The 22,770-nt window shown below is 42.8% G+C and overlaps 1 protein-coding gene and 1 pseudogene across 3 annotated transcripts in view; one reads left to right on the forward strand and one right to left on the reverse strand.

Annotated features, from left to right (window-relative positions):
• PECR (peroxisomal trans-2-enoyl-CoA reductase) overlaps positions 1-22,437 on the forward strand; it is a 39,675-nt gene extending 17,238 nt beyond the window's left edge. The window contains exons 5-9 of one of the 3 annotated variants that reach the window (XM_045853196.1): positions 2,738-2,834; positions 3,253-3,363; positions 7,709-7,820; positions 8,947-9,030; positions 10,015-10,519. In XM_045853196.1, the coding sequence (XP_045709152.1) occupies positions 2,738-2,834; positions 3,253-3,363; positions 7,709-7,820; positions 8,947-9,002 (376 nt within the window). In that variant the 3' untranslated portion in view covers positions 9,003-9,030; positions 10,015-10,519. Of the gene's footprint in view, positions 1-2,737; positions 2,835-3,252; positions 3,364-7,708; positions 7,821-8,946; positions 9,031-10,014; positions 10,520-22,031 lie in introns of those variants that run through there. The other 2 variants (XM_045853204.1, XM_045853187.1) reach the window with 2 other exon arrangements.
• LOC123827732 lies at positions 5,600-7,300 on the reverse strand (annotated as a pseudogene).
• Positions 22,438-22,770: the final 333 nt, after the last annotated feature.

Here is a 22,770-nt window from a genome sequence, read left to right on the forward strand (position 1 = left end):
CCAGTGAGGCTATCATTTAGAACTGAAGGAGAAATAAAGAGCTTCTCAGACAAGATAAAAGCTAAAAGAGTGTGTTGTTACCAAATCAGCATCACAAGAAATGTTAAACCTGGGAAAGTCATGGCTGATCTGAGAGATACAAACAAACTCTTTTCTCAAATATTGTTACATTTATCAGGCACATATGTTCAAGGTCATGGCTTACTGTGCATTTGTATGTGACTAATGTTAAGCCATGATTTTTAAGCCATCACATTGGTTATAACATGTGTTTTGTAAGGTTATGTGATATTCAACAGTAAGTTGTGTCTGAGAGATACTGCAAACTCCGAAATCAATGTTGGTGTAATTTTTTTTTTTCCATGAACTTTGTAGTCAGTGTTGTGGTTTTTTAAATTTACCATTGAAAATGGGTGGTAAAATCTATGTATTCAATAATCCAAGAACTATTGAAGAACTTTAGCAAATGCTACTTGAGTTCAATGATGAGGATAAAAGAGTTGAGTGTGAAAGTGAAAGTGATTTAGAAGATGAAGATTATGTGGAGTTCATTCAGAAGATTTGGGTACCAAGCAAGATATTCCTAGTGAAGCAAATGAAGATGAATTGGACATGAAATTGTTGGGAATGGGCAAAGAATCCAAACGGAGGAAAACTCCAGTAGGAAGACGAATCAGTAATCAGCTGCAGAATATTTTGTGTCAACTTCTGTTAGTTTGGCCAAATGCAAAAAATGCCAAGACAGAACTTGAAACTTGAAACTGTTTTATCACAAATGATATTTTAGATCCAATCTTACTCTATATGAATAAACACATTGACTCTCTCTTGATCTGGTTTTCATGAGAAAGTGACGCTGAATGAGTTAGGCAAAACCGAACTGAAGGCGTCTTTAGGCCTCTTGTATCTAGCTGGTTTATATAGCAGTAATTGGCTAAATGTGAGGTGTTTGGGGGCTACAGGTGGTACTGGCATTGAACTTTTTAGATCTAAGTTACCTTTATGGAGATTTAGATTTATTAATAATTGTAACAGGTTTGATGACAAACTTACCTGCTCAGAACACCTGAAAGTGGATAAAGTAGCAGCTGTGAGAGTCATTTTCTCTGCATTTGTAGAAAATTGTGAAGTATGTTATTCTATGGGATAGAATGTAACAATAGACAAAATGTTACCTGGCTTTAGAGGCAAGTGCGGGTTCAGAAAATAATTCCATCCAAGCCCAGTAAATATGGTACAAAATTTTTTTCTATGTCAATTTAAAAGTCTTTTACAATGGAAATCTCGAAATATATGCCAGTAAGTACCTCAAAGGTTCTTACTTGATTAGTAATGAAACAGCAGAGGTAATCAATACACTTGCAGAACACATTTACTCATCAAGACCTAAAATTACAGCAGATAACTGGTTCACAGTAAGGCTACACAGTGAGAGATAAAGACAATACATAATGATAAAAGGAGCAACCCAACAAGAGAATATAACTTCGGGAAACATATGCACCTAACATAAAAGCACCTAAATATGTAAAGCAAATCTTGATGAGCTTCAAGGGAGAGCTCAACAAGCTCAGTAATACAGTTGTAGTAGGGGATTTTAACACCCCATTGACGGCAATGGATACATCTTGCAGACAGGCAATCAACAAGGAAATGGTGACTTTAAATGACACACTAGAACAGATGGATTTAATTGGTATCTTCAGAGCATTTCATCCCAATGCAGCAGAATATACATTTCTCTCAAGTGCACAGGGAACATTTTCTAGGATAGGCCACATGTTAGGACACAAAACAAATCTCAATAAACTTAAGAAGATGGAAATCATATCAAGCATCTTCTCTGACCATCGTGGTGGTATCAAATTGGAAATCAACCACAGGGAAAAACGGAAAAACACAAAAAGTCATAGAGGCTAAATAACATGTTACTGAATAAGGAATGGGTTAGCAGTTAGATCAAGAAGAAATCAAAGGTACCTTGAAACAAATGAAAATGAGAACACACAAATTAAAATGTATGGGACCCAGGAAACAGCACACAAAGCCCTTTTCTGTGAGGAGGACCTAAGCTGTTTGCCCACGGAGACCCCTGGGCCCCAGGGCCACCACGTGAGGTCCCGCCTCTCAAGAAAAGGCTCAGCAGCCCCATGGAAACCCTGAGGAAGCATCACACATTCAGAAACAAACGGGTAGCCGTCCAAGAGAGGGCACCAGCAGAACTGAGAGAGGTGGAAAACCTGAGACAGAAATTACTCTCTGAATTTGAGCACCTGATCCAGTTTGCACATCGTGAGCAAAAGAGAGTTGAAGGCTAGCAGAGAATGCCACCCCAAAATGTGACTATAGGGGTTCAGGACGTCCCCCCCAAAAAAATGCTGCTTTGACATACTGTTTTGAGCCGTTGACACTTGAAAAACAGTGGACGCAGGGAGAGACTTTCTCTGGACTTCCCTTATCTGCCAGAAGGCAGATCCTCCAAAAGGAACTCTACTACCATAAACCCCCTCCTCAGGAGTTTCATCAACTACACAAGACTAACTCTTGTGCTTTGGCTTTAATACGGGAGGACTCGGTTCTTCCTCCTTGTTCAGACAGAGGCTCAAAAACACAGCGTCTCAAGACAAAGATGTCCTTGTGGGGCTCTGAAAGGTCATTGACACACCTGTCAGTACAGTTAATGAGAGAAATGTTCAACTAAAGCTAATTATAATGTTTTATATTTTGTCTTTTAAAGGCATAGTGGAGCTGCCAGAGAAGGTGTTTGCTGCCTCACCAAAACCTTAGCTTTGGAATGGGCCAGAAGTGGAGTAAGGCTCAACTGTGTTGCCCCGGTACGTGAATGTTCTAGGTGAACAAATTGTACTCTTCTGACTCCATTTATGTTGATGACAGAGGTATTTGTCACTATGCAAGTATACTAGAAAAGATTGGCTTTTGAAAATAGATCAGAAGTATTCTTTGATTTATAAGTATTTTTCGATTTACAAGTATTCTTTGATTTGATTGCTAAGGTTAAATTAAGGCTTGACTGGTTTTTAAGAGAGGAGCATTCAGATAATCCATGTATAGTAGTGGTTGACTGTATTTCTTTGACAGTATTGAGAAAATTTAATGTTAGAAACATTAACTTTTCTATTAGACTTAAACCACTTAATTTTTGGTATTGGTTGGTAGACTGCCTTGATGTCTTTACAATTAAAATGTAATCTTATGTACTTTATGTTGTTCCTGTTTTATATCTAAACACAGGGAATCATTTATTCCCAGAGTGCTTTTGACAACTACAGTCACATGACACCAGAAGTAATTACAGGGTACATTCGGGCAATCCCAGCTAAAAGATTTGGAGTTCCTGAAGAGGTAATGTGTATTTCTGACACTGATCAGAATTGCTTTGTTTCATACTTTGGAACTTGGTAACATTTTGGTGTCCTGTTTACGGAGTGTGATTGGCCGATAGAGGTGATCGCTCCCGATGTCACCAAACCATTGCTTTTCTGGCTCTGGGGGAATATCCTGGTTGTGATTTGAGTACTCACAGCAGTCTTCATTCAGGAGCAAATGTGGTGTGAATTAAGAATACCATGTTTTTATCGTTTCATTGCACTTGTCAGCTATGTTATTTTATCACATGACATTTGTTGGTGGTACACAGGACCGTAGACAAGTTAGATGAGTATGACTTATATGACATTCCATACACAACTTCTGTAAGGTGGCCAGATTAAGTATGGAAAAAAGCAATAGTTTTCTTAACTGTTAGTTACAACAGTCTTTTTTTAAAAATTAAATGTATTTTATTAATTATGCTATTACAGTTGTCTCAGTCTTTGCCCCTTTGCCCGGTACCCCCTTTCCCTCCAGCATTCCCTCTCCCTTAGTTCGTGTCTGTGGGTCATACATATGAGTTCTTTGGTGTTTCCACTTCCCATACTATTCCCAACTACCCCGTCTATTCTGTACCCATCAGCTATGCTTTTTATTCCCTGTACCTTTTCCCCTGTTCTTCCCGCTACCCCTACCCACAGACTACCCTCCATGTGATCTTCATCTCTATGACTCTGCTTCTGTTCTAGTCACTTGCCCAGTTTCTTTTTCTTTTTCTTTTTTTAGATTGTTGCTGATAGTTGTGAGTTTGTTGTCACTTTACTGTTCATAGTTTTGATCTTCTTTTTCTTAGATAAGTCCCTTCAACATTTCATACAAAAAAGGGCTTGGAGGTAATGAACTCCTTTAACTTTACCTTGTCTGGGAAGCACTTTATATGCCCTTCAATTCTAAATGATAGTTTTGCTGGATAGAGTAATCTCAGATATAGGTCCTTGCTTTTCATCTCTTTGAATACCTCTTGCCAGTCCCTTCTTGCCTGCAAAATTTTTATTGAGAAATCAGTTGATAGTCTTATGGGCACTCCTTTGTAGGTAACTTTTTTCTTTTCTCTTGCTGCTTTTAGGATCCTCTCTTTATCTTTAACCTTTGGCATTTTGATCATGATCTGTCTTGGTGTTGCCCTCTTTGGCTCCAACTTGGACTCTGAACTGCCTGAACTTTTATGTTTATTTCCTTCACCAAATCGGGGAAGTTTTTCTTCATTATTATTTCAAATAAGTTTTTAATTTCTTGCTCTTCCTCTTCCCCTTCTGGCACCCCTATGATTTGGATATTGGAATGTTTGAAGTTGTCCTGGAGGTTCCTAAGCCTCTCCTCATTTTTTTTTTTTTGAATTCTTGTTTCTTCTTTCCTTTCTGGATTACTCTTTATTTCTTCCTTTTGTTCCAAATTGTTGATTTGAATCCTGGCTTTCTTCCTTTCATTGTTGGTCCTAGTATGTTTTTCTTTATTTTACTTTGTATAGCCTTCACTTCTTCCTTTGTTTTGTGGCTACTCAATCATTTCTCTGAGCATCTTGATCACCAGTGCCTTGAGCTCTGCATCTGATAGGTTGGGTATCTCTGTGTCGCTTAGTTCTTTTTCTGGAGTTTTGATTCATTCCTTTATTTGGGCCTTATCTCCCGGTCTCCTCATTTTGGCAGACTCCCTGGGTTTCTGCGTATTAGGTAGAGCTGCTTCAATTCCCATGCTTGGCATACCTGTTATGTTATAAGGGTGGATTTATTTTTTTATAGTTTAATATATTTTAATAGCAAACTTATAGGAACAGCACAGAAGACAGACAAACATACTTTCATGTAGGACAACTCAGTTAGAAAAGTATAGTGAATGGATGGAATCTACTGTATGATAGAAATGCTACAAACACCATTTAGTTGCCATCAATAAGAAATTTACTTGTTTTTAAAAAATCCAAATGCTGTCATTGTCCAGAAAAATTTAACAGGTTTATTTATATTGTTATGAAGTTGAACTGCTTGAAATGTATTCACTGAAATACCTTGACTTGCATTAATGCTTTATGTCCCTGCATTTATATTTTTAAAAAATCAGACACAAATGAAAATGGAAAAACAGCCAATACCTGATTTCTGTCCCCTATTTTCCACTTGCAATCATATACTTAGGTACCTTTTTGACCCCATGGGAAAAAAATCTAATGTTCAGAACTACCAATAACAGGAAGAAGAAAATTGTTTTTCGAAGAATGAAATGTTTCCCATCATACTGGATTCTTAAGCACATTCTCCACATATGCGGCATGCTAGCTGGATGTCTTTTGGCATAATTGTTACACGTTTGGCATGGATAGCACACAGGTTGGTGTCTTCAAAAAGGCCAACCAGATAGGCTTCACTTGGCTCCTGCAAAGCACCGATAGCTACACTCTAGAAGTGCACATCTGTCTTGAAATCCTGAGCAATTTCTCGCACCAGATGCTGGAAGGGAAGTTTGCGAATCAGAAGTTCAGTGTGGGTTTCTGATAACATCTAATTTCACGAAGTGCCACAGTACCAGGCCTGTAATGGTGAGGTTTCCTCACCCCTCCAGTAGAGGGCACATTCTTGCGAGCGGCTTTGGTAGCCACTTGCTTCCTCGGTGCTTTACCACCCGTCAATTTGCAGGCAGTCTGTTTTGTACGAGCCACAGTATAGGGACCTCTTTACTTACCCCTCTTCGCCTTAGGCTGGAGCTCAGCGAGCTGGAAGAGGTACTGGCGTTAGAGAGCTAAGGCAGCTGCGAACACAAGGGAAAGATCTATGGCTGAATTGGAGCTGATTGGAGAGAGTCTTCCTAACTGGTTGATGTTCAGAATTAAAGTGCTTTCATTGATTTGTTGACTAACAAAACATGTTCACAGGCAAGTTGCCACTGATTGGTTAAACTGGGTAAAATGAGTCTGGTGGTTAATCTCAGACCTCTCTACCCTTCCCCAAGGATATGGGAACTTGTCAATATAAAAACGAAAATAGTAAGTCACATGTGTAATTTTAAGCTTTCCAGTAGCCACCTTAAGAAAAGTAAAAAGAGGTGAACTTAGTTTTAATCATATATTTTATTTAACCCAATATATTTAAAACATTACTATTTTAACATATAATCATTATGAAAACTATTAATGAGATATGTTACATTCTCTTTTCATATCAAGTCTTCAAAATCTGGTGTGTGTTCTACACTTACAGCACATCTCAATTCAGACTAACCATATGGAAAGTTTTGGGTAGTATCGTATGGCTAGTAGCCTCTGTTTTGGACATTTCAGCTCCATACTAGCTGCTGGGGACCCAAGGATGGAGATAAAGCTATGCCTGCCCTCCAGCATCTCGGAGTCTCAAAGAGGCATAGCCATGTGAACAAATATGGCTACAGTGCCATGTACAGGACCAGGACTAGAGTGAGGCAAGCCAGCCACGGACACAAAGTTAAAGAACATGCTCACTCTCAGGATTGTGCCAGTTCAGGGTCTGCCCCAAGAGTGAGTGCCTCCTTCAATGCTGCACCCTAAACTCCTCATCAGCCTCACCCAAGTCCAAGCCCTGCTTGGGAGCCTGATAAGATGGTAGATTCTGGGGCCCCAACTCCGGAGCTTGCAAACCAGAAGCTCTCCTGTAGGGTCTAGGAATCTGGAGTTTCATCAGGCATCCCTAAGAATTCCGATGCAGATGCTTAGGATCACCCTTGGAGATGCTCGGCCTGTGCCAACAGCCTCACATCCAGTTCCTTCACATCTGGTGGAATAGTCTCTCTCTTTTTCTTTGGTTTTGGGAGTAGATGTTGTTGAACTGATCAGTGAACTGTCTGAATTTTTAGAGGATGCACTGGGATTCTGAAGTGCCTCTTGCAGAAAGTTCTTGTAGTCTGAGTTGCTGGGCTTTTGGTTTGGAGGACCATAGAGCACCATGTTATTGGTTTCTAGACACACTAATTATTTCAGGGACACAGATATAAAAGGCACACGGTGGTGATGAAAACTAACATTTTGTTGGGCAATCAAAGGTAGGGAACAAACTGAGTTGTTTGCCAAACCTAAGCCCCGTGTTTACTTTGGCTTCTTCACATCGTGTAGCTTATGTAACACTGCCAAAGGCTCCGTCCTGACTTGCCATCTTCACCCTAACCTCTTACCTGATTTTCCTGATGCTCAAATAAAATAGGCGGTCGTCTATGTACTGTCAGGTTATGGGGTATGTACGCTGTAGAATCCATGTGGTAGTCATGTGCTCTGCTCTGTGTTTACTCAGGATTGGGGAGCAGCCAAAAATGAGATGTGTCTACTTTTCGGTGTGTATGCGTGTGTTTCCATTTCCAGGTCTCCTCCGTGGTGTGCTTCCTGCTCTCTCCAGCAGCTTCCTTTATCACCGGGCAGGTCGTGGCTGTGGATGGGGCCCAGTCTTTGTATAATTGCCTGTATGATGTACCAGGTGAGCAGTCAAGAAATGAATAGTCACTCGCTTTATGCCTTTTCATGTTCACATTTTCAAAGTGTCTTAATTAAGAAATAAGTTTTCTCTTATAGCGCTTCAGAATGTGTAAAATATTTCTATTCATGACATGATTTTTAAAGGAAATGTTTCTCATCACAAAAAACGTGTAAGTATCTTTATTTATAAAACTTAGCTTTACATATTTAAAAAGTTTTTGTGTGTATAGAGGTTGGTAGAATTTAAACCTTGAAAAAATTTTCGGTATGAGGATATATGTACAAGGAGGAGATAGAATAAAGGCAAAAAGTTCCTGCGTTTTTAGACTGAATTCTTTTGTTCTTCTAGTAAGTGATTTGTGTATCTGAGCGGAAGAATCAGACCTATTAGGTCGAGAGGGGTGTCATGGTGCTATTTTATACTCTTTTTGGGATATATAGTGAATGAAACTATGAATTTGCTGTGTTCTTTTTTTTCACATACCAAACAGTAGTTGTATAAGGCTTTACCAAATGTAGATATTACACAGAAATATCTACGTGTGTATATATGTATGTGTGTACCTCATGGCTGGACCAGAAAACTTGGGGTTTGAAAGTGTCCTAAAAATCAGTCCAATATCCTAGTTTTACAAATGACAAAATAAATCTACAGAAATTAAATGGCACATCCAAGCTAATCACCCCCAAAATATAGTAAAAGATATAAAGTTCAAATGTATTCAAATTGTTGCTCAAGATAGTTGATTAAGTGGCCAGTAGAAGATTAAAATATATCTTTGAATTTCATATCAGCAACCCAGGTCCCACCTACTCTTTCATGTGCTATCAGTCTAACCAAGGCTAAAGACCTTGCATTAATAAATGATTAGTATGGAACTGTAGCATTACTTATTATCTTCTCCTCCCACATGTATTTCTTTGCTAAAGACATCGATGTAGTGATGGACATAAGATACTTTGGTTTTAAGGATCTCAGTTGGAGACACAGAAATGCCTACATGTTTATGCAGAAAACATGTTTTAAATTTTGTAAGGAAAGCAGCCATGTCGATTTTTTTAACCTTATCCCCTCCCAAAATTATGATTGGGAATGTTCAGCCTCTCACTGTAGTGTTTTCTTTAAGATTACCAGCCCTGGAGTGAGAATGCCTGGCATGCAACGTGGCTCTACTCTTATTAGCTGGATGACCTTAGGAAGATTACCTTCTGTGAGCCTCCATTTTCTGTTCTGTCAAGTGGGGTCACGTATAGTATTGATTCCGTGAGCTGTCGGGAGGACTGACTCAGATAATGCACATTTAAAGCCCTGGGTCAGCAGGAGGCTTTCAGATGCAACTCAAACTGGCATGAACGGTAAAGGAATTTGTTGCCTTGAATCAGCAGCTCAAAGATATCATCAAGGACATATTTCTTACTTTTACTTCTCTTTTCACTTCTGTCATGTTGGCTTTAAGACTAACTCTCCTGGTTGCAGGATGGCTGCCTGCTGCTGCTGAAGCTACATGCTCCTTTGTTCACATCCATCTGGACAGAGAGAAAAGGAAAGGGGATGACTTTCTTTCAACATTTCTAACAAAATGCTGAGACCCTCTCTGCTTTGGACTAGTTTATGCAAATGCCCATCCCCAACCAATAACCATGGCCGGGGGATGGGGTGCATTGGTTGGCTTAGGTCAGTCCATCTTCAGCCAGTGGTCTGAGGGAGGTCACCTCCCCCGAACCTCATGGACTTCTGAGTGCGAACGGGCTATGGAAGGAGGGATGAGGGACTGGATGCTGGAGAGGCCACTAGATGCTCTGGTACAAAGTAAGTGTGTTGTTTTAAAATCATCATTATTATTCAGGAAGTAATAATTTAGTAAAAGTCTGCAATGTGCCAAAGGCGTACCTAGGGTGTCACATTTGATTCTCACAACTTTAAAAGATAGATGTGGTTATCCCCTTTAGTGGAGGTAAAAACTGCCGCTCAGGAAGGGTAACTTCTCCAAATTCAGAAAAGCTACTTAGTGGCAGAGCTGGCAATCAAATCCAGGATTTCCTCAAAACCTATGCTATTTGTCCTAATAATTACTTTTTTCTTTCTGAGGAAAGGAGTGAACCAGGGAAAATACCAAGAGGGGTTGGTGTGAACTGGGAGAATTAGGAGGTTAAGAGATTTGCAAGTGACATGAAGTTTTCCACTCACTTAACAGATCATAACAACTGGCCAGACGGAACAGGGGACCTTTCTGCTGTCAAAAAGATGAAAGCATCTTCAAAGATTAAGGCCAGTCTCTAAGGAAAGAAGGATACGTCTTCTGTCCCCAAATGCCTTACCATCTTTAAAATGCACTTCTATACTTTATAGGAGTTTGTAATTTGTGGAGGGAAATCGTTTGGTGCCTTTTTCAGATTGTTGACTTTGTCTATGCAAAAATGATTCCTGATATAAATGCATTTTTAAGTCTCAATCAATACCTTTTAGCCAGTGATTTAAAACATTTTTAAGAATGGAAATTAACATACTTTATGATTATACTTTTTGTTTCTGGAAGGGTGTTTGAAAGATGAAATAACTTCTCCCAAAACGTTTAACTGTAGAGGCAGACAACAAATCTAAATTGTGGCATCATTACAATTCTGATAACCAGAGTCATACAGTGATATATTTTACCTTGCAAATACTTTGGATCAATAAAGCTTTATGGCAATTATCGACATGTGGTTTGTTTTGTTCATGAAGTCCAATTTGTATAAACCCTTTTAATCCAAAAGAAAAATGAAATTATGTGTAGTATTATTTTTTGCAGTGATTGATGTGTGTCTTGATATTTTTTTAATCCAAAGTAGTCCCTCTTCTCCATGTTTTTCCTTTTGTTTGCAAAAAATATTTTTAATTAAGTTAAATGTATTAGGGTTCAATATTTTGCCTTTAATTGATCCTTTCTGACAGTTATCCTGGTTTCTGAAATGCCCTTTATAAACTTCTTACGTTCATTTTTTGTCTTAATCATTGAAGTTTTGAATGGACTTATTCACTCATGCAGTGTAGTAGATATTTCCCTTTCTTTATCAGTAACTCTCAGTTCTAAGTGCCTGTATATGACTGACCAAGCTTTGGGGTGGCCCCCTGAATCTGCCGCTTTATCGGATTCCCAAAGCAGGGCTGGGACTTGGGCCGGGGTAATGAGATGCCTAGCGTGCAGAGTTGCCCCCGAGAGTGAGCACAACCTTAAATTTTGGGTCTGCTACTCATGTGGAAAACCCAGAAATCTTCCTTTCCTTCTAGACGAGGATTTAACACTGGGCTTCTGGGCACGATAATATCGTAGTTAACCAACAGTCACAAGCCATGTGAGAGGGTAGGGCAGCCCTAACACAGGTTGGTGCAGAAGACAGAAGAGGTGAGGCTGGCTTTTCAAATTAGTAATACCTCATGCTGATGGCTGCGAATGCCTGTTATGTCTCCATAGTGTTGGTATTTGTTTAGTTTTGCTTAGGGCATGGAGCCCACCATCCACATTAAGTTAACTACAACTCCTTGTTAGACCTTGTTAGACCATTCCCTGGACAGTCCATCATTACCTATATTCTAGAATCAATTTCCGGGACCTCTGGATGTATTATAAGTGTCCCATCAACAGAGTTCTTTTGCGAGCACACTTAGTAAATTTTGCTGTAGAATGAATATTTCTGAATAGGCTTCATCATTCACTCAGGGAATACTCTGGAGCCGCTACTATGTGGTCAGCATTGTGGTAGAAGTTGGGCATGCGGTACTGAAAAGCAGAATACACAGAATACACATGGACCTTGCCCTCATGGAGCCTGACAAAGAGATTGATAGAGACAAAGGGAGAGAACCATGAATCAGTCCACACAGATAAATTTAAAATTCCCAAATGCTCTAAGTTCTATAAAGGGTCAGGTTGCAGTGCTATAGGCATATAACAGAAAGAAAAAGACATCTAGAGGAAAACAAAAATAATTCTATAATTATTGATGTTAGAAGAATTTGTTGACAAAGCTAACCCTTGTGGGTGCTGTCCCTCCCCCACACACTGCTCCTTCGGTCCATGGCTTGTGTTAATTCAGATCCCTTGAGAAGCAGATGCCAAAACAATATGGTGTGCATGAGACTTACTGGGGAATCTGCCTGTGGAGGGTAAAGGGCAGAGAGCCCAAGAAGGCAATGAGAGGTTTCCCTGTGATTCACGACCAACACCTGTAAAGAGGAGGAAAGGGAAGTGTTGGCAGGAAGCATCTCGGATTGCTGCAGATTGATAGCTTTTTAGGCCAGGCTCACTGCAAGAGTGCATTCAGTCACATGGGGCAAGGGGATGCCAGGAGACACTTGGTGGGCTACCTGGGTTCCCCATGTGCTCCTCCCCATCCCCACTGCCAGAGCGACTGTTATAAGTAGCTCTCAGACTCCTCTGGCTAGTGATGGTGACTCCTGGTGGCTGGACACCCAGTCCATAGGACCCTGGAATCAGCTGTAGTTTGTAATTCAGCAGGACCTTGCTGTGCCCCCTGGCAAGAGTTACGCCCTTTGGGACCAAGACCTCCCATGCCTCAGGGCCTGGAATTGTCAGAATGGGAAGCACAAAGTCCCACCATGGACCTTTAGGAGGATGGTAAGTAGGGCCACTTTCTCTTTTGCTCATTGGTTCCCAGAGATGTTCCAAAGCCACTGGGGACCCCCATCCTGACAGATGGTACTCCATCCTTTCTGAGCCAGCTGTGACTTGGCTGTTCTAGTCCTCTGAGCCTGGCTGCTTCTGGAAGTGTGGTGTGTGATGCAATCAATGGTTCCATGATCAGGGACCCATGCACACACCTCTCTTACTGGTTGGGTGCTGTACTAGGTTGGGTCTATGCCTGTGGATTAGGCTTTGTGCAATAAGCCGGACAGTGGTGGCACCTGAGTCCCTGTGAGCAGGGAAGGCAAACTCTTAACCTGAAATGAATATCCATCACTATGAGGAGTGATAGAGGTGCCACATGATCATCTGAACAGGGAAAGTTTAATATAACAAATTATTAATTACAACAGGGGCTCGAAGTAATGAGGGGTTGGCTAGTAGGAAGTAAAGAGAATGTTAAAGAATATGGGAATAGCAGTTATGAAGAACGGCTACTCATCTCCTAGGATTGAGATGAAGAGCCCTCCCTGCCCTCCCACCCTCTTCCTGGCTGACACCCAGACCTTGTTGGTGGGGCATCGCCCAGCTCACTCGATGGTTGAGCAGTCACTGGGGTGTGCTGCTGGTGGAACTTGCCTGAAATCTGCCATCTAGGGTGCCAGGGGACAGACACTGTGCCTGGGAGGTGTCTCGCCAGAGTCTTCTGCTACACAAGGACCTGAGGGAGATGTCAGGGGACCTTCCTGCTGCTGCCCACCAAGCACCACCACCGCCTGCACTACAGCAGTCTACGCACACAACCCTGACCTCCCACGGTGTCTCTCCATCGCCCTTTCCTGACAAAGCCTCAGTGCCAGCAGGCAAAGGGAGAATAAAGGGCCTGGACATATTTTCACAGAACTGAGAGGCAATGAATCTGTAACCAGCCCACTGGCTGCCTTAGCATCAACCAGCCTGTTGCTTTCCTTAAGGAACAGTGTCAGCCCTGACTGGTGTGACTTAGTGGGCTGGGCATCATCCTGTAAACTGAAGGATTGCCAGTTCGATTCCCAGTTGGGGCACATGCTTGGGTTGCGGTCCAGGTCACCACTTGAGGGCATGCAAGGGGCAACCAATCAATGTCTCTCTAGCACATCAATGTTCCTCTCCCTCTCCTTCTCCATCCCTTCTCTTTTCTATAAATTTTTTTTAAAGGTACAGCACCATACTGGGGCTCAGTGTTGGTCTCTGCGTGGACAGGATGGACATTCAGAGGCCGCTATAACTACATTGGCTTTGGTTAAGTTGGAGCCCATGATATTGGGCCAGTTTGCAGTTTTTCTTTTTTCAAAAATATATCTTATTGATTATGCTGTTACTGTTGTTCCATTTCCCCCCTTTATTCTCCTCTGCCCTGCACACCCCCTCCTACCCTCATTCCTCCTTTTTAGTTCATGTCCATGGGTCCTACATATAAGTTCTTTGATTTCTACATTTCCTATATTATTCTTAACCTCTCCCTGTCTATTTTCTGCCTACCATCTATGCTACTTATTCTCTGTACCTTTTCCCCCCTCTCTCCTCCTTCCACTCCCACACCCCCGCTGATAACCCCTCATGTGATCTCCATGTCTGTGATTCTATTCCTGTTCTAGTTGTTTGCTTAGTTTGTTTTTGTTTTTGTTTTAGGTTCAGTTGTTGATAGCTGTGAGTTTGTTGTCATTTTACTGTTCATATTTTTATCTTCTTTTTCTTAGATAAGTCCTTTTAACATATAATAAGGGCTTGGTGATGATGAACTCCTTTAACTTGACCTTATCTGAGAAGCACTTTTTCTACCTTTTCACTCTAAATGAAAGCTTTGCTGGATGGAGTAATCTTGGATGTAGGTCCTTGCCTTTCATGACTTGGAATACTTCTTTCCAGCCCCTTCTTGCATGCAAGGTTTCTTTTGAGAAATCAGCTGATAATCTAATGCAAACTCCTTTGTAGGCAACTCTCTCCTTTTCTCTTGCTGCTTTTAAGATTCTCTCATTATCTTTAATATTGGCTAATGTAGTTATGATGTGCCTTGGTGTGTTCCTCCTTGGGTCCAACTTCTTTGAGACTCTCTGAGCTTCCTGGACTTCCTGAAAGTCTATTTCCTTTGGCAGATTGGGGAAGTTCTCCATTATTTTTTTTCCAAATAAGTTTTCAATTTCTTGGTCTTTCTCTTCTCCTTCCAGCACCCCTATGATTCAGATGGTGGAATGTATGAAGATGTCCTGGAGGTTCCTAAGCCTCTCCTCATTTTTTTGAATTCTTGTTTCTTCATTCTGTTCTGGTTGAATGTTTCTTTCTTCCTTCTGGCCCACACCGTTGATTTGAGTCCCAGTTTCCTTCCCATCACTGTTCTTTCCCTGTACATTTTCCTTTATTTCACTTTTCATAGCCTCCATTTTCCCCTCTAATTTGTGACCATATTCAACCAATTCTGTGAGCATCCGGATTACCAGTTTTTTGATGTGCATCTGATAGGTTGGCTCTCTCCTCATCATTTAGTTGTATTTCTTTTGGAGCTTTGATCTGTTCTTTCATTTGGGTCATTTTCTTTTCTCTCTTTTTTTTTTTTTTGTCTTGGTGCACCTGTTACATAGAAAGCGGCGGAAACTTAGGTATTCACAAGGGCGGGGCAACACATCATTGTGTTGTGATGCTGTATGTGGGGGAGGGGTCTGAGAGAGAGGGAACAGTGCTGCTTGCTCCACTCTCTGCCAGTTTTCAGTCACTTCCCCCACTACCCACAATCAAAGTGGGCCCTTCTGGTGCTGATTCCCCAGTGAGCATGTTTGTGTACATTCTAGGACCCTGTGGGTCTCTCCAACGAACTCTCCTGTGACGCTGGGAGTTTCTTCCACTGCCTCAACCTACCTCAGGTGTTTTCAGTCAGAGGCTTCGAGGCTTTATTTCCCTGGGCTGGGACCCTGGGTTGCACAGTCTGTCTCACTCCCTGGTTGTTCCTCTCAGTTTATTTGCATGAATCTGTGGGACTGCCCGCTCCACCAGTTGCAGTCTTTCCCACCCAAGTCTTCCAGCTGCCACCTTGCCATGAGTCCTCTCTGCCCGGCTGCCCCTCCTACCAGTCTGGATGAATGTTTCTTCTTTAACTCCTTGGTTGTTGGGTTTCCATACAGTTCAATTTTCCGGCATTTCTGGTTGTTCTTTATTTTTGAATTTGCTGTCCTTTTCGTCAAGGAGGCACAGTGTGTCTACCTATGCCTCCATCTTGGCTGGAAGTCTGCAGTTTTTCTTCATTCTTGGGCTCATTATGCCAGTTCTGCAGTGGCAGATGACAGAGGCCAGGGAACACCAGCTGACTGAGTCATCTGATCTACTTCATGCTGTGCCTCTTCCATAATGATACTTTCTGGGTGGCATGCCTGGGGGAGATAAAAATAGCACTTTCTGCCCACTTCTCAATGTTTGTACACATGCTTCTGGCCCAGGCCTCCCGGTTTCCAACCTTTCTGTCCTTTCCTTTTAGGTTCCCGGCCAACAACCAGGCCTTCGGCCAGCTGTACATATTCTCCCTTCAGGATCCTTTTCTTCCCAGTGTGAATACAGGTTGCATCATCTACACATTACTCATTAGCAAGATTTCCCCTCTCTCCTGTCTTGTTGGGCTGCCCCTGAGTGCGGCTGTGATGAAGTTCTGGCAGCTGGGAAGGAGAGAGAGAAGGTACAATTTCAGACTACAGCACGGTCCAAGAAAGGGTCAGTCAGGCTGATGGGAAGACCTTGAGCTAGTCACCCATTGGTGCGGCCCCACAGCTCACAGGAGTAGGCTTGAATTAACAGCTTGGCTATGTTCAGTCTTTGGCTAGGAGTGCCTGAGGGCCAATGTGCTGGTGGATCCAGAGCTGTCAATCAACTTACAGCAGGGACTAAGTTGTGTGTTTTGATGGCTGCCATGTGACTATAGCCTGTAATTGTTTTGGCCCCATTTATTTTTAACACTCCCCAGGGACTTGGCCCAAAAAAGCATCATCTTGTGTCTGGGCAGTGCCTTCTTGGGATTTCAAGACCTGGCTGCAAATCTTCGACTTGAGCTTTAGTTTCTCCTCTTAGTGTATCTTCTGCACTTCTTGTTTACACAGGTTTCACCTCACCGAAGTAGTTTCCTGAAATAAGATCAACTAGCAGGAAGATTCCAAAGCATATTCAAGAAAGGTACATTAGATCAAACGCATGTGATTTTTTTAGTCCTTGCTTTAAGAGTTACCTAAACAGATGCGTGAATCACCAGATGTCTAAAGGGATGTTTTGAATGTTGTCTTGTGGACGGTGCCATTTATGGTTTGAACGGTAACCAAGGCTCTCCATGGGTTAACGTCAGCTTTCACCCTCCGTGCAGCGTAAGAGGCAAGTGTGCACTGTGCCCCAGCAGGAGTCAGAATGTGGGGACTTGCCAAGTCCTGATGCTATCAGTGTCAACACTGCATTCCTGGGTGTCTTCTCACTTCCCGCAGGTAGCAAGGCCCTCCGGTCTGTCTCCATCTGTGGCCTCGAAACCTGCTCTCCTTGAAGCTGTCAGTGACCTGAAAGGAAACAGCTTGAAACCCGCTTCTGATTGAGACCACTTTGCTGAGGTTACTAACCACCTTTCTGCTTACGGCTTCCTTGCATCCTGTCCCCCTGCTTGTTTTGCCCTTTTCTGTTCATCTCTACGGAGCTCTTGGTGGATTCTTCTCTTTCCATGAATTATAGATTTTAGAGACTGCTGCCTGGGCTCAAATCCCAGCTGCTATCAGGCATTGCTCTCACCAATGCGTGTGTGCCCATCGGTGCCAGCCTACCACAGGAGCCTGGGAACAGAGACTTCACCAGTGACAGTGAGGGCTGGCTGAGGCCCAGTCCCACTCCCTTTTCTTCCATTCTCTTCCCAGCTGTTGATTCCGTGAGCACTTCCTACCGACGCTCCTGGAAGCTAACTCCACCTCAGAGTTGGCTTCCCTGGGAAGCCAGTGTGTGACACGAGATTTCCTGCGTGATGACAAAGGTGTCCAGTGATGAAATGCAGTTCCTCTAAGCTGAGAAGCATTGCTCTTCTGCTCTGGTTACTAGAGGCCTTCTCTGTAAGGCCTCCCCCCTTTTTTTCCTATCGTGTCTCCTGGGTATTTGGGATGGAGGCTGGGGTGAGGCGGGGAGGATCTGAGGGATAAGGAGGGTAGCTCAGTGCGAAGTTCCTACCTGGTGACAAGGCCTTTCTGAACTGAAACAGCTGACACAGAGCTGACGGAGAGAAGACCCTGGTGATGCCCAGCATGGGAAGGGGGAGTGGAGCTATTAGCCTTAAGTTAGAAGACTTCACAGTGCCGTGGAAAGGGTGCCTATGGCGTGTCTTGCAGGGGGCCTCCGCTTGGCCAAGGACAACAGTGACCATCTGTCAGTTTGACTCTTTCAGTGCTGGCGTGTGGGGTTGACACAGGTCACTATCGATGCTCTTCTGACACCGGCCTCCCTCATTCTTGCTTCATCTTCTCAGTTCCAGCTTCTCCCCATTCCCTGCTCCTCACAACAACTCATACTTTGCCTCCGTTATTATGCAGAACAACACAGGGTTGTTTTTGTTTTTATTTTTTTGCCTCTTATAGCCCATTTACCAGAGGGAATTTTCACCAGACAGATCTCCCCTCTGGGGCTTTGTATTCTCACCTCTTAGTTTATTTCATTGAGCTATTTCCAAGACAGATTTATTTAATTAGCTAGAAAGAAAAATAAACAATATAATTTAAACACACCTCTTCCATTTTAATTATTTATTTAGATTACTGTATTTTTCAGACTACCCCCCCAAATTTAAGAGGAAAAGGGGGGTACATCTTATAGTCTGAATATAGCTTACCTGGTTTGCTGTTGCAGGGGGGTGGTGGCGGCCTATGTTATTTATGTCATGAAATATTTTACCACATTTTTGCTTCAAATTTTTTTTTCCTATTTTTGTCCTGTAAAACCTAGGTGTGTTTTATGGTCTGGTGCCTTTTACAGTCTGAAAAATTCAGTACTCTATTTTTTTTATTAAGATTTTATTTATTTATGTTTAGAGAGAGGGGAAGGGAGGGAGAGAAACATCAATGTGTGGTTGCCTCTCATGCACCCCCAACTGGGGACCTGGCTGGCAAGCCAGGTATGTGCCCTGACCGGGAATCGAACCACCAGCCCTTTGGTGCACAGGCTAGCACTTAATGGACTGAGCCACACCAGTCAGGGCTGGATTACTCTTTTACATCAGTTAAGAAATCTATGTAATGTCCTATGTACTTTTCCATGGATTTCAGGACAACAAATCAAGTAGCAATGCTTAGTAAGATCAAGTGAAAAAGTAAAATGATTAGTGATGTCTGGCACCTGCTAGCCAAGGGAAGTGAGGACTCATTGCTCAATTTAGCAGTGCCCTAACACGTTGAGCGCTGCCTAGAGCCAGTTTAAAGCTTGCACTTGAATATAGTGTTGACCCTTTAAGATCAAAGTCTGTTGTAGCTGTAGCCACTTTCCATCTGTTGAGTGACAGCTTTCTAACCCAAGTCTGATCCATCTCTGAAGGAACTGCAGTTCATTTACAATGGAAGCCCACAAGGTGGCAGCATGGAGAACCACAGGAAGATTTGTATACTATATAATCTTTATAGCACAAGTGGCAAACACAAGGCCCGTGGGCGGAATCCAGCCCTCCACCTTGTTTTATCTGGCCTGGCACCTTGTTTCCACCCCGAGGCAATGCTGAGCTCCTTGCCCCCCAGTTAAGGAGCACTTACATTCATACAGCCCTAAAATTACATTCAGTCCTTTGAAGGCAACCACAATTGTGGCTGATATGGCCCCCGGTGAAAATGAGTTTGACACTCCTGATTTATAGGGAGCTTTACTTGGGGTTTTGGTTGTGTAGAAAGTTACAGCATTCTGACTTGTTTATGTGTCTCAGTGCATGTTTTGGAGGAAGAAGTAATATAAATAAATGAAAAACCAAACACCCAATGGCATAAATTTGGTTTTCTATTAATACTAAGATTGATAGGATTTGGACTTAAAGTTGGGGCAAAACTTTGGGGGTTCTTCACAGCAATTACGAACATTGTTATTATATTCTCCAATATCATCATTTTTTAAAGATTTTATTTATTTATTTTTAGAGAGAGAGGAAGGGAAGGAGAAAGAGAGGGAGAGAAACATCAATGTATGGTTGCCTCTCATGCACCCCCTACTGGGGACCTGGCTGGCGACCCAGGCATGTGCCCGGACTGGGAATCAAATCAGTGACCCTTTGGTTTGCAGCCTGTGCTCAATTCACTGAGTTACACCAGCCAGGGCTCCAACAGCATCATTTTTGATGCATGTCTTCTATTTTGTAGCCAGGTATCACTTTGCATATAGCAAGTGCTTAATAATATTTATTAAGTAGAGTTTAAATGAATTTGGGACAAGTGTGCCCCGATGGACAAGCCCAGGTTTATGTTACATTTTAGTCAGATATAATATAGAGAGACTCGAGAGTGTAGAATACTTGGGATTGTAGGGAGGGCTAGGTAAAGGTCAGGTTCCAGGTCACATCAGAGGTGCTGTTCTGGGCATTGAGAAGGGTTATAACAGGATCGCTAGCTGTCGCAGCACAGTTAGATGTAGACATATAGTTAATATGGGAGTATTGTTAGAGCAGTATAGTTAGTAATGCGAGCATAGTTAAATATGGCGGAGTAGTTGGCTATGGGAGCCTGGTTAGAAGGGGCAGGATAGTTAGTTACACATGGGAAAGCCGGGGGGCGAGGTAAGAGCACACTGTAGAAAACAAAAGGATGGGCACCTCGGGGCACAGGCACATACAGAACATTTCAGTTATAATTTTCCAATTTTTGCCCCAGGGAGTACAATGAGGACGAGTACTGAGTATTTTTCATCTTTGTATTCCACGAGAGGTATTCCACACTGCCGTGCTTTTCAAGTTGCTACTCAGTAAGTCTGTGTTGAACGGAATTATTTTAAGTGGTCATACTTGGTTATGCAAAGCCAAGGTGTAGAGTCTGACCAAAGTATGTATACTTCATTAACAGCAATAATTGTAGGTAGCATTTACAGAGTGCCTCCTAGTTTCTATGCAATTGTACTCAGTGCTTTCTGTGGGTATTATTTCAGCTAATCCTCACTGCGACCACGTGGGGGCACTGTGGTCCCAGAGCCCTTGCTCTTCACCACCTTGCCAACAGTTCTCAAAACTGTGTGCGCAAGTGGCCATTTGGCAGCTTAAGCAACTAAAATTTATTTTCTCACAGTTCTGGGGGCTAGAAGTCGGAGAACAAAGTGTTAGCAGGATCGATTTTATTCTGAGGCCGCTCTCTTTGGCTTCTTTTTTGGTCTTCCCTCTGTGTCTGTGTCCTAATCTCTCCTTGTAAGGAGACCAGTCATATTGGATTGATGACCTCATTTAACCTTAATTTCCTCTTTAAAGGCCCTATTTTCAGATACAGTCACACACTGAACACATGGGTTTTGGAGGGGACACAGTTCAGTCCATAACAGCATGCCTCAGAATTCTCCAGCATCTGGAGTAGGCCAGGACTATGGCAAGGGGGTGAGGGACCTGGGGAGCAGCATTTAAGGACATGCTCACTCTCAGGGTTGTGCCAGTACAGAGTCTGCCCCAAGAGTGAGTGCCTCCTTCAATGCTGCACCCTAAACTCCTCATCAGCCTCACCCAAGTCCAAGCCCTGCTCGGAAGACTAATGGTAGATTCTGGAGGCCCAACTCCGGAGCTTGCAAACCAGAAGCTCTCGTGTAGGGTCTAGGAATCTGGAGTTTCATCAGGCATCCCTAAGAATTCTGACGCAGATGCTTAGGATCACCCTTGGAGAAGCTCGGCCTGTGCCAACAGCCTCACATCCAGTTCCTTCACATCCGGTGGAATAGTTTCTCTCTTTCTCTTTGGTTTTGGGAGTAGATGTTGTTGAGCTGATCGGTGAACTGTCTGAATTTTTAGAGGATGCACTGGGATTCTGAAGTGCCTCTTGCAGAAAGCTCCTCTAGTCTGAGATCCTGGATGCCAGACCCACTAGAACAATGGGCTGGAGTCCTTTCTGTCCATTGCAGATGGAAGAAGCTCCGTGGATACACACAGCACATTTGAGTCAGTGCATCAGCAGCTGCCGTTACTGAGTGTAGTGGATGTTGTTGTTTTTGCCTTGCCAGCAACCATTACCTTTTTTTTTGTGGCCCCAGTTGGTTTTCCTTAGGAAACTCTCCCAATCTTTGTCCCGTTGGTTTTGTTTTCCTGACTCTCCCTTCTTCCTCACTTGAGCACTACAAGGGTGTGCATGAGAGTCAAGCCTGCTGAGTAGGAGCATTCCCTCCCCTGCAAGAGCACTGGGTTCCATGTCAGACCAAGGGAGGCATGTCTAAGGCAGACAGTGCTCTCCAGATTTTCCCCACTGGATTCAGGCAGCTCATAAACAGACTCTTCAGAAATTAAATAAAACTTTTCAGGCCAACTCTGGGTTCACTAAACAGTTCTTTTTCTGCTTTCATGCATTTATTCAACACATTTGTTAAGTGCCTACTATGTGTCTGCATTGTTCTAGGTGCTGGGGATGATGCAAAGAACAAAACAAAGCCCCTGTCTTCATGAACAGACCCTACATTCTAGCTCACCATTGTATCTCCAGTATCTGGCTCAGTGAGTATTTGTTGAATGAACAACTGAAGGAGACACCAGCTTGTGCTACGTGGCTGCAAACATAGCTGTTTCTCTGTGGCATGCACTAATGATGTGTTTGGAGGTATTTTGATTTTCCAACTTTTTTCACCCTGCATATGCCTTTTGCTGCAATGCTAAGAAGTCATCAGTAAATTCTTAAAGAATGAGGACTTTAAACCACATTAGCTGTTTTCAAAGCAGACCCCAGAGCAGGGGTGTCCAACCTGCAGCCCGTGGGCCGCATGTGGCTCAGGATGGCTATGAATACGGCCCAACACAGCATTGTAAATTTACCCAAAACATTATGAGATTTTTTTGTGTGATTATGTGTAGCAATGTATTTAATGTGTGGCCCAAGACAACTCTTCCTTTTCCAGTGTGGCCCAGAGATGACACCCCTGCAGTGTTCCCTACCATGGAAAAATGTGAAAACATAGGCCAGCAGTTCTACCTAAAAAGCAAGCAGCTGATGGCTCTGTGAGTCACCAGTCACCGCAGGGCGCTGCCTACTCCCCTGACATCAGGTGCCCAGGAGTTCTCAGTAAATGTGAGACGTTGCTGACTGTGGTGGGTGCGTTGGTGTCTACTCAGGCCTTAGTGATCTGGCATCACTCTAAAAAAAG

This window comes from Phyllostomus hastatus, unplaced genomic scaffold (assembly GCF_019186645.2).
Source record: "Phyllostomus hastatus isolate PE091 unplaced genomic scaffold, TTU_PhHast_1.1 phas_contig_137, whole genome shotgun sequence".
NCBI classification, from domain to species: domain Eukaryota; kingdom Metazoa; phylum Chordata; class Mammalia; order Chiroptera; family Phyllostomidae; genus Phyllostomus; species Phyllostomus hastatus.